General features: G+C 54.1%; 1 protein-coding gene across 2 annotated transcripts in view; it reads left to right on the plus strand.

The window, feature by feature from the left end:
* Window positions 1–16,617, plus strand: part of PTPRC (protein tyrosine phosphatase receptor type C) — a 494,588-nt gene that overhangs the window by 296,839 nt on the left and 181,132 nt on the right. For both annotated transcript variants that reach the window (XM_063940133.1, XM_063940134.1), the window contains exon 12: window positions 11,982–12,110. In XM_063940133.1, the coding sequence (XP_063796203.1) occupies window positions 11,982–12,110 (129 nt within the window). The remainder of the gene's footprint in view (window positions 1–11,981; window positions 12,111–16,617) is intronic.

Here is a 16,617-nt window from a genome sequence, read left to right on the forward strand (position 1 = left end):
CGCTAATCTTACTCACACAGCTACCTCATTGCGCCTCTTTTTTTCTTTGCGTCATGTGCTGTTTGGGGAGGGTTTTTTGGAAGGGACATCCTGCGTGACACTGCAGTGCCACTCCTAGATGGGCCCGGTGTTTGTGTCGGCCACTAGGGTCGCTTATCTTACTCACACAGCGACCTCGGTGCAAATTTTAGGACTAAAAATAATATTGTGAGGTGTGAGGTATTCAGAATAGACTGAAAATGAGTGTAAATTATGGTTTTTGAGGTTAATAATACTTTGGGATCAAAATGACCCCCAAATTCTATGATTTAAGCTGTTTTTTAGTGTTTTTTGAAAAAAACACCCGAATCCAAAACACACCCGAATCCGACAAAAAAAATTCGGTGAGGTTTTGCCAAAACGCGTTCGAACCCAAAACACGGCCGCGGAACCGAACCCAAAACCAAAACACAAAACCCGAAAAATTTCAGGCGCTCATCTCTAATTTCTATTCAAAGAACACAAGGAGAGGATTTAGGAATGATGGGTGTTATTTTCATTTCTGTAATGCAGGAATCCGTAGATAGCTTGATTACATTGATATATAAATCATAACTGCCAATCAAACTTATTTACAACTTTATATGAAGCCCCTGAAGCATGCACACAATGGAGCTAAGAATCTCATAAAATATGGGGACAAACTGGGGATATGAAATCCATCCTTTCTTTTATTGTGCTAAATTCATTAAAACTCCACCCCTAGTCCAGTGACATGCGGTGAGGTCACTGGCTGGTGAGGCACTGGCTAGTATCAGAGCCAGAATTACTGTACACCCCACTCCTTATACAGCCCTTAATCTCTGCAAGCAATCATGGCCTTATAGGTGTACAGCCCCTTAGATGACATCACCCCTCACAGATCCCATTGCCTCCACACAGGTCCCCCTCCTCGCAAATCACACTGCCTCCACACAGCCCCCTCCTCATAGATCACAATGCCTCCACACAGCCCCCTCCTCACAGATCACACTGCCTCCACACAGGTCCCCCTCCTCGCAAATCAAACTGCCTCCACACAGCCCCCCTCCTCGCAAATCACACTGCCTCCTCACAGCCCCCTCCTCACAGATCACACTGCCTCCACACAGGTCCCCCTCCTCGCAAATCATACTGCCTCCACACAGCCCCCCTCCTCACAGATTCTACTGCCTCCACACAGCCCCCCTCCTCACAGATCACACTGACTCCACACAGCTACCCTCCTCACAGATCACAGTGACTCCACACAGCCACCCTCCTCACAGATCACACTGCCTCCACACAGCCCCCATCCTCACAAATCACATTGCCTCCACACAGCCCCCCTCCTCACAGATCACACTTGCCTCCACACAGCCACCCTCCTCACAGATCACACTGCTTCCACACAGCCACCCTCCTCACAGATCACACTGCCTCCACACAGCCACCCTCCTCACAGATCATACTGCCTCCACACAGCCACCCTCCTCACAGATCACACTGCCTCCACACAGCCACCCTCCTCACAGATCACACTGCCTCCACACAGGCCCCCCTCCTCACAGATCACACTGCCTCCTCAAAGCCCCCCTCCTCGCAGATCACACTGCCTCAGCACAGGCTCCCCTCCTCACAGATTACACTGCCTCCACACAGCCACCCTCCTAGTAGACCACACTGCCTCCACACAGCCACCCTCCTCACAGATCACAATGCCTCAACACAGCCCCCCTCCTCGCAGATCACACTGCCTCCACACAGGCACCCTCCTCACAGATCACACAGCCCCCCTCCTCACAGCCACCCTCCTAACAGGTTACACTGCCTCTACACAGGCCCTCTCCTCACAGATTGCCACACAGGCCCTCTCCTCACAGATAACACTGCCTCCCAGATCACACTGCCTCCATACAGCCCCCCTCCTCACAGATCATACTGCCTCCACACAGGTCCCCCTCCTCGCAAATCACACTGCCTCCACACAGCCCCCTCCTCACAGATCACACTGCCTCCACACAGGTCCCCCTCCTCGCAAAACACACTGCCTCCACACAGCCCCCTCCTCACAAATCACACTGCCTCCACACAGCCCCCCTCCTCACAGATCACACTTGCCTCCACACAGCCACCCTCCTCACAGATTACACTGCTTCCACACAGCAACCCTCCTCACAGATCACACTGCCTCCACATAGCCACCCTCCTCAAAGATCACACTGCCTCCACACAGCCGCCCTCCACACAGATCACACTGCCTCCACACAGCCCCCCTCCTCGCAGATCACACTGCCTCAGCACAGGCTCCCCTCCTCACAGATTACACTGCCTCAGCACAGCCCCCTCCTCACAGATCACACTGCCTCCACACAGGTCCCCCTCCTCACAAATCACACAGCCTCCACACAGCCCCCCTCCTCACAAATCACACTGCCTCCACACAGCCCCCTCCTCACAGATCACACTTGCCTCCACACAGCCACCCTCCTCACAGATCACACTGCTTCCACACAGCCACCCTCCTCACAGATCACACTGCCTACACACAGCCACCCTCCTCACAGATCACACTGCCTCCACACAGGTCCCCCTCCTCACAAATCACACAGCCTCCACACAGCCCCCCTCCTCACAAATCACACTGCCTCCACACAGCCCCCCTCCTCACAGATCACACTTGCCTCCACACAGGCCCCCCTCCTCACAGTTCACACTGCCTCCACACAGCCCCCCTCCTCGCAGATCACACTGCCTCATCACAGGCTACCCTCCTCACAGATTACACTGCCTCCACACAGCCACCCTCCTCGTAGACCACACTGCTTCCACACAGCCCCCCTCCTCGCAGATCACACTGCCTCCACACAGGCACCCTCCTCACAGATCACACAGCCCCCCTCCTTACAGCCACCCTCCTAACAGATTACACTGCCTCTACACAGGCCCTCTCCTCACAGATCGCCACACAGGCCCTCTCCTCACAGATCACACTGCCTCCACACAGCCCTTCTCCTCACAGATCACACTGCCTCCACACAGCCCTTCTCCTCACAGATCACACTGCCTCCACACAGCCCTTCTCCTCACAGATCACACTGCCTCCACACAGCCCCCTCCTCACAGATCACAATGCCTCCACACAGCCCCCTCCTCACAGATCACACTGCCTCCACACAGGTCCCCCTCCTCGCAAATCAAACTGCCTCCACACAGCCCCCCTCCTCGCAAATCACACTGCCTCCTCACAGCCCCCTCCTCACAGATCACACTGCCTCCACACAGGTCCCCCTCCTCGCAAATCATACTGCCTCCACACAGCCCCCCTCCTCACAGATTCTACTGCCTCCACACAGCCCCCCTCCTCACAGATCACACTGACTCCACACAGCTACCCTCCTCACAGATCACAGTGACTCCACACAGCCACCCTCCTCACAGATCACACTGCCTCCACACAGCCCCCATCCTCACAAATCACACTGCCTCCACACAGCCACCCTCCTCACAGATCACACTGCCTCCACACAGGCCCCCCTCCTCACAGATCACACTGCCTCCTCAAAGCCCCCCTCCTCGCAGATCACACTGCCTCAGCACAGGCTCCCCTCCTCACAGATTCTACTGCATCCACACAGCCCCCCTCCTCACAGATCACACTGCCTCCACACAGGTCCCCCTCCTCGCAAATCATACTGCCTCCACACAGCCCCCCTCCTCACAGATTCTACTGCCTCCACACAGCCCCCCTCCTCACAGATCACACTTGCCTCCACACAGCCACCCTCCTCACAGATCACACTGCTTCCACACAGCCACCCTCCTCACAGATCACACTGCCTCCACACAGCCACCCTCCTCACAGATCATACTGCCTCCACACAGCCACCCTCCTCACAGATCACACTGCCTCCACACAGCCACCCTCCTCACAGATTACACTGCTTCCACACAGCAACCCTCCTCACAGATCACACTGCCTCCACATAGCCACCCTCCTCAAAGATCACACTGCCTCCACACAGCCGCCCTCCACACAGATCACACTGCCTCCACACAGCCCCCCTCCTCGCAGATCACACTGCCTCAGCACAGGCTCCCCTCCTCACAGATTACACTGCCTCAGCACAGCCCCCTCCTCACAGATCACACTGCCTCCACACAGGTCCCCCTCCTCACAAATCACACAGCCTCCACACAGCCCCCCTCCTCACAAATCACACTGCCTCCACACAGCCCCCTCCTCACAGATCACACTTGCCTCCACACAGCCACCCTCCTCACAGATCACACTGCTTCCACACAGCCACCCTCCTCACAGATCACACTGCCTACACACAGCCACCCTCCTCACAGATCACACTGCCTCCACACAGGTCCCCCTCCTCACAAATCACACAGCCTCCACACAGCCCCCCTCCTCACAAATCACACTGCCTCCACACAGCCCCCCTCCTCACAGATCACACTTGCCTCCACACAGGCCCCCCTCCTCACAGTTCACACTGCCTCCACACAGCCCCCCTCCTCGCAGATCACACTGCCTCATCACAGGCTACCCTCCTCACAGATTACACTGCCTCCACACAGCCACCCTCCTCGTAGACCACACTGCTTCCACACAGCCCCCCTCCTCGCAGATCACACTGCCTCCACACAGGCACCCTCCTCACAGATCACACAGCCCCCCTCCTTACAGCCACCCTCCTAACAGATTACACTGCCTCTACACAGGCCCTCTCCTCACAGATCGCCACACAGGCCCTCTCCTCACAGATCACACTGCCTCCACACAGCCCTTCTCCTCACAGATCACACTGCCTCCACACAGCCCTTCTCCTCACAGATCACACTGCCTCCACACAGCCCTTCTCCTCACAGATCACACTGCCTCCACACAGCCCCCTCCTCACAGATCACAATGCCTCCACACAGCCCCCTCCTCACAGATCACACTGCCTCCACACAGGTCCCCCTCCTCGCAAATCAAACTGCCTCCACACAGCCCCCCTCCTCGCAAATCACACTGCCTCCTCACAGCCCCCTCCTCACAGATCACACTGCCTCCACACAGGTCCCCCTCCTCGCAAATCATACTGCCTCCACACAGCCCCCCTCCTCACAGATTCTACTGCCTCCACACAGCCCCCCTCCTCACAGATCACACTGACTCCACACAGCTACCCTCCTCACAGATCACAGTGACTCCACACAGCCACCCTCCTCACAGATCACACTGCCTCCACACAGCCCCCATCCTCACAAATCACACTGCCTCCACACAGCCACCCTCCTCACAGATCACACTGCCTCCACACAGGCCCCCCTCCTCACAGATCACACTGCCTCCTCAAAGCCCCCCTCCTCGCAGATCACACTGCCTCAGCACAGGCTCCCCTCCTCACAGATTCTACTGCATCCACACAGCCCCCCTCCTCACAGATCACACTGCCTCCACACAGGTCCCCCTCCTCGCAAATCATACTGCCTCCACACAGCCCCCCTCCTCACAGATTCTACTGCCTCCACACAGCCCCCCTCCTCACAGATCACACTTGCCTCCACACAGCCACCCTCCTCACAGATCACACTGCTTCCACACAGCCACCCTCCTCACAGATCACACTGCCTCCACACAGCCACCCTCCTCACAGATCATACTGCCTCCACACAGCCACCCTCCTCACAGATCACACTGCCTCCACACAGCCACCCTCCTCACAGATCACACTGCCTCCACACAGGCCCCCCTCCTCACAGATCACACTGCCTCCTCAAAGCCCCCCTCCTCGCAGATCACACTGCCTCAGCACAGGCTCCCCTCCTCACAGATTACACTGCCTCCACACAGCCACCCTCCTAGTAGACCACACTGCCTCCACACAGCCACCCTCCTCACAGATCACAATGCCTCAACACAGCCCCCCTCCTCGCAGATCACACTGCCTCCACACAGGCACCCTCTTCACAGATCACACAGCCCCCCTCCTCACAGCCACCCTCCTAACAGGTTACACTGCCTCTACACAGGCCCTCTCCTCACAGATTGCCACACAGGCCCTCTCCTCACAGATAACACTGCCTCCCAGATCACACTGCCTCCATACAGCCCCCCTCCTCACAGATCATACTGCCTCCACACAGGTCCCCCTCCTCGCAAATCACACTGCCTCCACACAGCCCCCTCCTCACAGATCACACTGCCTCCACACAGGTCCCCCTCCTCGCAAAACACACTGCCTCCACACAGCCCCCTCCTCACAAATCACACTGCCTCCACACAGCCCCCCTACTCACAGATCACACTTGCCTCCACACAGCCACCCTCCTCACAGATTACACTGCTTCCACACAGCAACCCTCCTCACAGATCACACTGCCTCCACATAGCCACCCTCCTCAAAGATCACACTGCCTCCACACAGCCGCCCTCCACACAGATCACACTGCCTCCACACAGCCCCCCTCCTCGCAGATCACACTGCCTTAGCACAGGCTCCCCTCCTCACAGATTACACTGCCTCAGCACAGCCCCCTCCTCACAGATCACACTGCCTCCACACAGGTCCCCCTCCTCACAAATCACACAGCCTCCACACAGCCCCCCTCCTCACAAATCACACTGCCTCCACACAGCCCCCCTCCTCACAGATCACACTTGCCTCCACACAGCCACCCTCCTCACAGATCACACTGCTTCCACACAGCCACCCTCCTCACAGATCACACTGCCTACACACAGCCACCCTCCTCACAGATCACACTGCCTCCACACAGGTCCCCCTCCTCACAAATCACACAGCCTCCACACAGCCCCCCTCCTCACAAATCACACTGCCTCCACACAGCCCTCCTCCTCACAGATCACACTTGCCTCCACACAGGCCCCCCTCCTCACAGTTCACACTGCCTCCACACAGCCCCCCTCCTCGCAGATCACACTGCCTCATCACAGGCTACCCTCCTCACAGATTACACTGCCTCCACACAGCCACCCTCCTCGTAGACCACACTGCTTCCACACAGCCACCCTCCTCACAGATCACAATGCCTCAACACAGCCCCCCTCCTCGCAGATCACACTGCCTCCACACAGGCACCCTCCTCACAGATCACACAGCCCCCCTCCTTACAGCCACCCTCCTAACAGATTACACTGCCTCTACACAGGCCCTCTCCTCACAGATCGCCACACAGGCCCTCTCCTCACAGATCACACTGCCTCCACACAGCCCTTCTCCTCACAGATCACACTGCCTCCACACAGCCCTTCTCCTCACAGATCACACTGCCTCCACACAGCCCTTCTCCTCACAGATCACGCTGCCTCCACAAAGACTTCTCCTCATAGATCACACTGCCTCCCAGATCACACTGCCTCCACACAGCCCCCCTCCTCACAGATCACACTGCCTCCACACAGGTCCCCCTCCTCACAAATCACACTGCCTCCACACAGCCCCCTCCTCACAGATCACACTGCCTCCACACAGGTCCCCCTCCTCGCAAATCACACTGCTTCCACACAGCCACCCTCCTCACAGATCACACTGCCTCCACACAGCCCCTCTCCTCACAGATCACACTTGCCTCCACACAGCCACCCTCCTCACAGATGACACTGCCTCCACACAGCCACCCTCCTCACTGAACACACTGCCTCCACACAGCCACCCTCCTCACAGATCACACTGCCTCCACACAGCCACCCTCCTCACAGATCACACTGCCTCCACACAGCCACCCTCCTCACAGATCACACTGCCTCCATACAGCCACCCTCCTCACAGATCACACTGCCTCCACACAGGCCCCCCTTCTCACAGATCACACTGCCTCCACACAGCCCCCCTCCTCGCAGATCACGCTGCCTCAGCACAGGCTCCCCTCCTCACAGATCACACTGCCTCCACACAGCCACCCTTCTCGTAGATCACACTGCCTCCACACAGCCACCCTCCTCACAAATCACAATGCCTTAACACAGCCCCCCTCCTCGCAGATCACACTGCCTCCACATAGGCACCCCTCGTCACAGATCACACTGCCTCCTCACAGATCACACTGCCTCAGCACAGGCTCCCCTCCTCACAGTTCACACTGCCTCCACACAGCCACACTCCTCACAGATCACACTGCCTCCACACAGCCACCCTCCTCACAGAACACACTGCATCCACACAGCCACTCTCCTCACAGATCACACAACACCCCTCCTCACAGCCCCCCTCCTCACAAATCACACTGCCTCCACACAGCCCTTCTCCTCACAGATCACGCTGCCTCCACACAGACCCCTCCTCACAGATCACACTGCCTCCCAGATCACACTGCATCCACACAGCCCCACTCCTCACAGATCACACTGCCTCCACACAGCCACCCTCCTCACAGATCACACTGCCTCCACACAGCCCTCCTCCTCGCAGATCACACTGCCTCCACACAGCCACCCTCCTCACAGATCACACTGCCTCCACACATCCCCCCTCCTCACAGATCACACTGCCTCCACACAGCCACCCTCCTCACAGATCACACTGCCTCCACACAGCCCTCCTCCTCGCAGATCACACTGCCTCCACACAGGCCACCCTCCTCACAGATCACACTGCCTCCACACATCCCCCCTCCTCACAGATCACACAGCCCTCCTCCTCGCAGACCACACTGCCTCCACACAGCCCCCCTCCTCACAGATCACACTGCCTCCACACAGCCACACTCCTCACAGATCACACTGCCTCCACACAGCCACCCTCCTCACAGAACACACTGCATCCACACAGCCACTCTCCTCACAGATCACACAACACCCCTCCTCACAGCCCCCCTCCTCACAAATCACACTGCCTCCACACAGTCCTTCTCCTCACAGATCACGCTGCCTCCACACAGACCCCTCCTCACAGATCACACTGCCTCCCAGATCACACTGCATCCACACAGCCCCCCTCCTCACAGATCACACTGCCTCCACACAGCCACCCTCCTCACAGATCACACTGCCTCCACACAGCCCTCCTCCTCGCAGATCACACTGCCTCCACACAGGCCGCCCTCCTCACAGATCACACTGCCTCCACACATCCCCCCTCCTCACAGATCACACAGCCCTCCTCCTCGCAGACCACACTGCCTCCACACAGCCCCCTTGCTCACAGATCACACTGCCTCCACACAGCCCCCTTCCTCACAGATCACACTGCCTCCACACAGGTCTCCTCTTCACAGATCACACTGCCTCTACAGTGTGCTACAGGGTAATACATAGCACAGAGGCAGCACAGGGCAACACTTGGCACAGAATAATACATAGCACAGGGGCGCACAGGGTAACACATGTCAAAGTTGAGCACAAAGTAACACATGGCACAGGATAATATATAAAATGAGGGGCACAAGGTAACAGACAGCACAGGGGACTCAGGATAATGCACAGCACAGACTAATACATTGCACATGGTAATGAAAAGTACAAGGAGGCACAGAAAAACACATGGCACAAGGGGCACAAGCTACAGTAATACATAGCACAATGGGTACAGGGTTACACATGGCAAAGGGTAACACATGGCACAGTGGGGTAACACATGGCACAGGCTAATACACAACAAGAAGAGCACAGGGTAACACATGGCACAGTGTTATACATACAACAGGGTTTCATGAGGTAGCACATGGCACAGAAGGAGCACAATGTAAAAGGTGGCATAGGGGGCACAGGGCAACACATGGCACAGGATAATACATTGAACAGGGGGGCACGGGGTAACACATGGCACAGGGGGTACAAGCTAATACATAGCACATGGGGCACAGGGTAACACATGGCAGAGGGCAACACATAGCACAGGAGGACAACACATGGCACAAGGTAATACATAGCACAGGGGGCAGAGGATGACATGTGACAAAATTGGGTACAAGGTAACACATAGCACAGGGTAATACATTGAACGGGGGGAGGCACAAGGTAACACATGGCATGGGGTAGGCACTGCCAGGGGACTGTACAGAGACAAAAGGGGAAGGAGGACAGGCTTAATACCTGGTAGTAGCAGGCTGCTGGGTGACACTATGCAGGAGTACTGGCAGTGGGAGCGCCAGTAGCACACACTGCTGCCTCCTATCACTGGCTTGCATCTGCTGAGTCCTCAGATGTTACTGGGTCCTCCCTCTTCCCCACTGACAATGGTATTGGGCTATCCACAGGGCCAGCTTTTCCATCTGCAGCTTGGGAAGGGTGACGGCCGGGAGTATAGGAGAGAGAGACTGCTGAGACTGTGCAGCCAAGAAGTGTGAACACAGGGCATGCCCCCAGGAACGGTTCTTGGTGTGGTCAAGCAGTGCCTGCGCCCAGGGCACTGTGGCCTGAGGGCGCGGCCGCAGTCACCCTGCAGGCACCGCCGCTTACCCGCTCCCCGGCTGCAGCAGACGCCATGGGCTGTGTGGGCATCCGCTGCAGTCGGCTCCAGTGACAGACACTAGAGGTCATTATTGACCTCTAGTGTCTGTGCGGCGCTAGTATGGGAGAGACGTCATGACGTCTCTCCCATAGAGAGGAGCCGCGGGAGGCCAGATGGAGCAGCAGCAGAAGCGGTCGGGAAGCAGGAGCGGGGCAGTGGTACTGGTAAGTATTGTTTCTTTTATTTTTGTGTGTGTTTGTAAGCGGCTACTAAGGGGCACAGCGACAGAGGGCACAACTACTGGGGGCAAAGCAACAGGGGGCACAGCATCAGAGGGCACAACTACTAGGGGCAAAGCAGCAGGGGGCACAACTACTGTGGCAAATCTACTGGGGGCATAGCTACAGGGGGCACAACTACTGGGGGCACAGCAACAGGGGGCACAACTACTGGGGGCAAAGCAACAGGGGGCACAGCGACGGGGCACAACCACTGGGGCAAATCTACTGGGGGCATAGCTATAGGGGGCACATCTACTGGGGGCAAATCTACTGGGGGAATAGCTATAGGGGGCACAACTACTGGGGGGCATATCTACTGGGGGCATAGCTACAGGGGGCAAATCTACTGGGGGGCACAACTACTTGGGGCAAATCTTGGGGCACAGCTACTTGTGGCATAACCGTGGCCACACCCCTCCCCTATGAAGCCACACCCCTATTTTTTTATGCGCACCACCGGCGTGCACTAACTGTTTTGCCGCGGGGGCGCCAGTGGAAACTTTCGCACTGGGCGCCACAAGGTGTAGAACCGGCCCTGCATACCCCCCTCCTGAGGCAGATCTGATTGATAGCTGCCTCACAGGTTCTGTTTTCTATGCAGCATTATGGGCCATTGCCCGGCCCCTCCCCCAGCTCCAGGCACTGTCTGACATACAGTGGGAAGGCAGAGCTGGTCACTGTCTCACCTCTCCTCTCTCCCTGCAACACAGCAAATTTGGTGACATATGACAATGAAACTTAGGAGAATAATACAAAGAAGATATTTATAAGTTATAGAGATCTGCTTTGTGTTACTCTAATAATTTTTATTGTCAAAATTGGGTCTGACAAGGAACATGACAGGTGAGACTCTGCCTCCCCTAACTGCATGTTCATGCCCTAGGCACAATATTACTGGCAACCCCCATCACGTCACTGCCCTCTTTGTTCCCTTCATGTTGGGGTCGGTTCCGATACCACCAGACTGTCAAAGCAATGCCAACATCACCCCCTCAACTTCTGCACCACAATATACTGCTCATTTCCCCACCCTGTTGTCTTCCTTGGGGTTTCTATAACACTGCCGATTCCCGTTACCCATTGTGTAGGTACCATAAAAGGCCCTAATGAACCGTAATTGGAATTTAATTGAGTTAGGTGACCCACTGCAGCTCTCAGTTATAGTTGCCACTTATGCTGTTTACTTTTTTACAATTTACACATAAAACATTTTTGAAATACAGTGGAACTAGATTAAAATATAAAAATAAAATATTACATGGAATAATCTAATCATGTGTATTTTCACTTCTAGAACCAGAAAAAGTACAGAACTTGAATTGTACATCAACCAATACAACAATTACCTGTACCTGGGAAAAGCCAAAGATACAGAATGGACCACTATCTGGATATAAGTTCAGACTGACAAAGATGGGAGACAGTGAGTATTTTCAATAGAATTTCAGACATCAAATACACATGTCAAGTTTAATTTTATTTCAGTAGTTGTACCTGTAAAAAAAACATCTTTCCAACCCCGAGGGCACTGAGACAATATTTACTGCAAGAAATGAGTGACGGCATTTGGAAATACTGTATATATATACAGGGTGATTCAAAAGTCGCAGTACACCCTTTTGTTTCAAAAACTGTGCAGGAAATGGGAAAACTGAATGCTCCAGCAAGGTATAGGTGAGGTGGGCTATCTTTTAAGGTATGTACCGAACATGGACGCCATCTTGAAATCGGCCATCTTGAATCTAAGACAATTGTTCAAATGGAAAAGGGGTCGTGTAACATGTCAAACAACATCAGAATTTGCTGAAAAGTTTATTGATGGAAACAGAATTGAAATAGCAGTTATGGTTCAAAAGTTACAACACTTTTTTGTTGCAGGTAACTGAAGATAGCTTTGACAAAAGAGGAGAAAATTTAGGTCATTTTGATGTCTGGAGAACAAAGGGGGTAATTCAGACCTGATCGTAGCAGCAAATTTGTTAGCAGTTGGGCAAAACCATCTGCACTGCAGGAGTGGCAGATATAACATTTACAGAGAGAGTTAGATATGGGTGGGTTATTTCTGATGCGGAGTACACTGGGCTCCACAGGGAATGACATTGGAGGTGTAGAGTAGGATCTTGATCCGAGGCACCAACAGGCTCAAAGCTTTGACCTTCTTCCCAGAATGCCTAGCGCCGCCTCCTCTATAACCCCGCCTCCGTGCACAGGAGCTCAGTTTTGTAGTTGGTGCCATGCAGTAAGCAGGCATACAACAGGGGGGCTGCTCCAGCTGCCCTGAGAAGAAGCTTTTTAAGAAAAATGAAGACTTCAAGGGCTGCAGCAGAGGAACTATCTTTGTTAGATGTCAGTCAGACATCTCCTGCTGCAGCTCCATCACCTCCCTCAGCGGCGCTGTATACTCCCGCGCCCTGGTTGCCGTGTACTTACAGCGGAGGCTCCGGTTTCCTGTTAGTCACACACACACAGCCGCTGTTCTCCTGGATCGCGTGGCCGCACTTCAGGGAGGAGGTGAGTGGGTCCCCTCCGCGGGACCCGCTTTAAATCACGATCCCGCGCCGCCGGTGGGAGGCAGGCCGCGTGCGCTGGCATGGACACTGTGGCAGTACAGGGACCCCACTAGACCACCAGGGCAAGGGTACAGGTTGGTTTCTCCTAAAAGCCATTTATTCTAAGCCCATAGTACCCGGTGGTGAAGTCCAGCAGGGAGATAAGGCTTTGACCTGTAGCCCCTCCCCCAGCCCCAGGGCACCATTTACAGTAAATGTTCCCACCCTGGAGCTGCATATCTCTCTCTCCCTCACTCCCTGTCAGCGTTTGGGCGCCATTAGGACAAGCTAAGCTGATCCTGGGACTGCTTGGGCAAATCCTCCTCTGTAAAGCCGCCTGCATGTCAGCGCTGTGGATTTTACAGGACACTTAAGTATTCTACATGTCTGCTGACAGTGTTAGTTAAGAAAGAGTGCATTTAGTCAGGGTTATTTAGTACAAATACCCTGTGATATACATCCAGTCTTTACTGTGCATTGTTATATCTATTGACTGTATAGCTATACTTAGTATTACTCTGTATTGCTAGTCCAGTGCAGTTTTATTGCATGTCATAATTTCTGCATTGTAAACTGTGACTAAGTGTGTGTGCATATAGCTGCTGTGTGACCTCCATTTCGTGTCTCTCACTCAGATTGCTATCCCTATATTCTATAACCTGAGGGGGCTAAGTGTGTCAGGTTTATTCTATGATATAGGTGTTTCACAAGATATACTTTTTTGGGTATTTTTCTCTGTGAATTTCAGTCACATATACCTCTTGAATTCCCTGTTTGTGCTAATACACTGCACAAGGGATTCTTGTCAGGAACAGTGCTGCTGATATTGTACTAGGTCACCTTGTATTGAGCTTTCAGATATGTCAGCTACAAGGGGTGACGGGGCTGGGGCTGATCCCACATTGCGTGGTGGTGACGCTGCAGACACATTTGAGGAAAACATAGCAGCTGAGGGTTCTGGTTCTGGGGGTTCCCTACCCCCCAGTAGGACAGTTGCAATGTGGGTTCACCATGACCCACCTTGGGCAACTTTCTCCACGCTTTTGAATATGCTAGTAACTAGACTTGCGCCCCCTATGGGACCTCCTGTGCCAGTACAACCGCTTATGGTCCCTGCGGTTAACCCGCCATGGGCAGATCAGCTGTCCGCTCAGTTACAGCAATTGAACCAATCACTGACTACACAGAAGTCTAACCCTCACCCGCCTAAGACCAAAAGGGCCTCTAAGCGGGCCATTACTTCCTCACAATCCACCAACGTCCCAGACACCTCGACTGATGAGGATGGCGTATATACTGACCCCACAGATTCTGATCCTGATGCTTCTGATGGGGAGTTTGTCTCACAGGTGGATGTCCCTGACTTGCTGGAGGCTATCAGGCTAATTGTCCAAATTACTGATGAACCTGAGCCTGATGTTGCCCCTAAGAAACCGGACAGGTTTAAACGTAAAAAAGTGGTTAAACAGGTTTTACCTCATTTTGACCATCTTGTTGACATATGTCAGGAATCCTGGGAAAATCCAGGAAAGAAATTTACGCCTCATAAGAAGTTGCTGGCTCTCTACGCCCTTGCGGCGGAGATAAGTAAAAATTGGGAGACACCCCTGCCAGTGGATTCGCAAGTGGCGCGGCTGGTGGTATCCTCAGCTCTGCCGGTCACTACCGTCACCTCGCTGAAGGAACCAACGGATAAGCGTGTGGATGGTTGTTTAAAGGCGATTTACACCCTAACTGGTGCTGCGCATAGGCCCACCATTGCAGCGACATGGGCTGCAGAGGCTGTTAAAGTGTGGGCTCAGGAGCTGGAGGCAGAGCTGCCTTCCAACGCTTCTGATCATGGCAGACAATGTCTGTCGTATATTGTCACAGCTTCTCATTACATTAAGGAGGCGGCTTCTGATGCTGGTATTCTACTACTTCCATATTGGCTCGCTGGATTCTTTGGTTGCGGTCCTGGTCTGTGGATCTGGACTCTAAGAAAACCCTGGTGGTACTCCCTTTTAAGGGAGACATTCTTTTTGGAGAAGACCTCAACAAGATACTGGCTGACTTAGCTTTGGCTAAAAGAGCATGTCTGCCTAGTACTGCTCCTTCGGTGCCGAAGGCTAAGAGTACTTCCTTTCGCTCATTTCGTCCTTCAGGGAAAGCAAAATGTCAGGCGTACCCGAAACAGGTTCACACTTCCAAGCCCAATAAGCCCAAACCCAAATGGGCCTGGGCTGCCCGTCAGCCTGCTTCAAAAAATGACAAGCCTGCCGCATGACGGGGCAGGCCTCCCTCTGGGGGATCCCAGGGTGGGGGGGCCGACTTCTCGGGTATACCCAGGAATGGTTGAAGACCACTTCCGATGCCTGGGTACGGGAAGTCGTCACTCGAGGTTATGCAATATCCTTCAAAAATCGTCCCCCTCATCGATTTTGCCTGACAGACGTCCCTTCGGATCAGGTGAAGGCAAAAACTCTTTATTCGGTGGTACAGTCCCTCCTAGACAAAGGAGTGGTAGTACAGGTGCCTCTGGCTCAGAGAGGCAAGGAGTACTATTCACCGTTGTTCCTAGTCCCGAAACCAAATGGGTCTTCCCGGCTCATTCTCAACCTCAAGTCCTTGAACAAATTTGTCATGGTCTCCAAGTTTTGTATGGAAACTCTTCACTCTATGGTTCTGGACTCGGAACCTGGGGTCTATATGGTCACCCTGGACATACGGGATGCTTACCTGCACATACCTATTGCAATGCCACATCAGCAGTACCTCAGGTTTGTGGTTGGCAACCTCCATTACCAATTTCGGGTGTTACCTTTTGGTATGACCACGGCTCTGCGAGTCTTCACCAAGGTCATGGCTATACTCTGCTGTCAATGGATCAGGATCCTGCCGTATCTGGACGACTGGTTGATCCTGGCAAATTCCCCAGAATTTCTCCTACGCCATCTGGATCTGACTACCCAGTTTTTGCAAACCCACGGGTGGCTCATCAACTGCAAAAAGTATTCCCTGGTCCCTGCTCAGAGCGTGGTGCACCTGGGGATGTTGTTGGACACTCACAACCAGCGGTTTTTCTTGTCTCAGGAGAAGGTCAGGATTCAATACTTCCTATCTTGTCCGCTAGTGTCGATACACTCGGCGATGCAAGTGCTAGGTCTAATGGTGTCGGCTTTCGACATGGTGGAGTGTGCTAAATTCCATTCCCGCCCTCTGCAGAAGCTGATTCTTGCCAAATGGGATGGCCTGCCTCACCGGATCAGGTCTAAAATGATCTCCTTGTCTCCGGAGGTCCGTCTGTCACTGAGCTGGAGGCTTCAGGACCAACAATTGAGCAGGGGTCATCCCTTCTGGATCTCCAACTCGGTCCTTCTGACGACGGATGCCAGTCTGAGA

Source organism: Pseudophryne corroboree, chromosome 9 (genome assembly GCF_028390025.1).
Source record: "Pseudophryne corroboree isolate aPseCor3 chromosome 9, aPseCor3.hap2, whole genome shotgun sequence".
NCBI lineage: Eukaryota > Metazoa > Chordata > Amphibia > Anura > Myobatrachidae > Pseudophryne > Pseudophryne corroboree.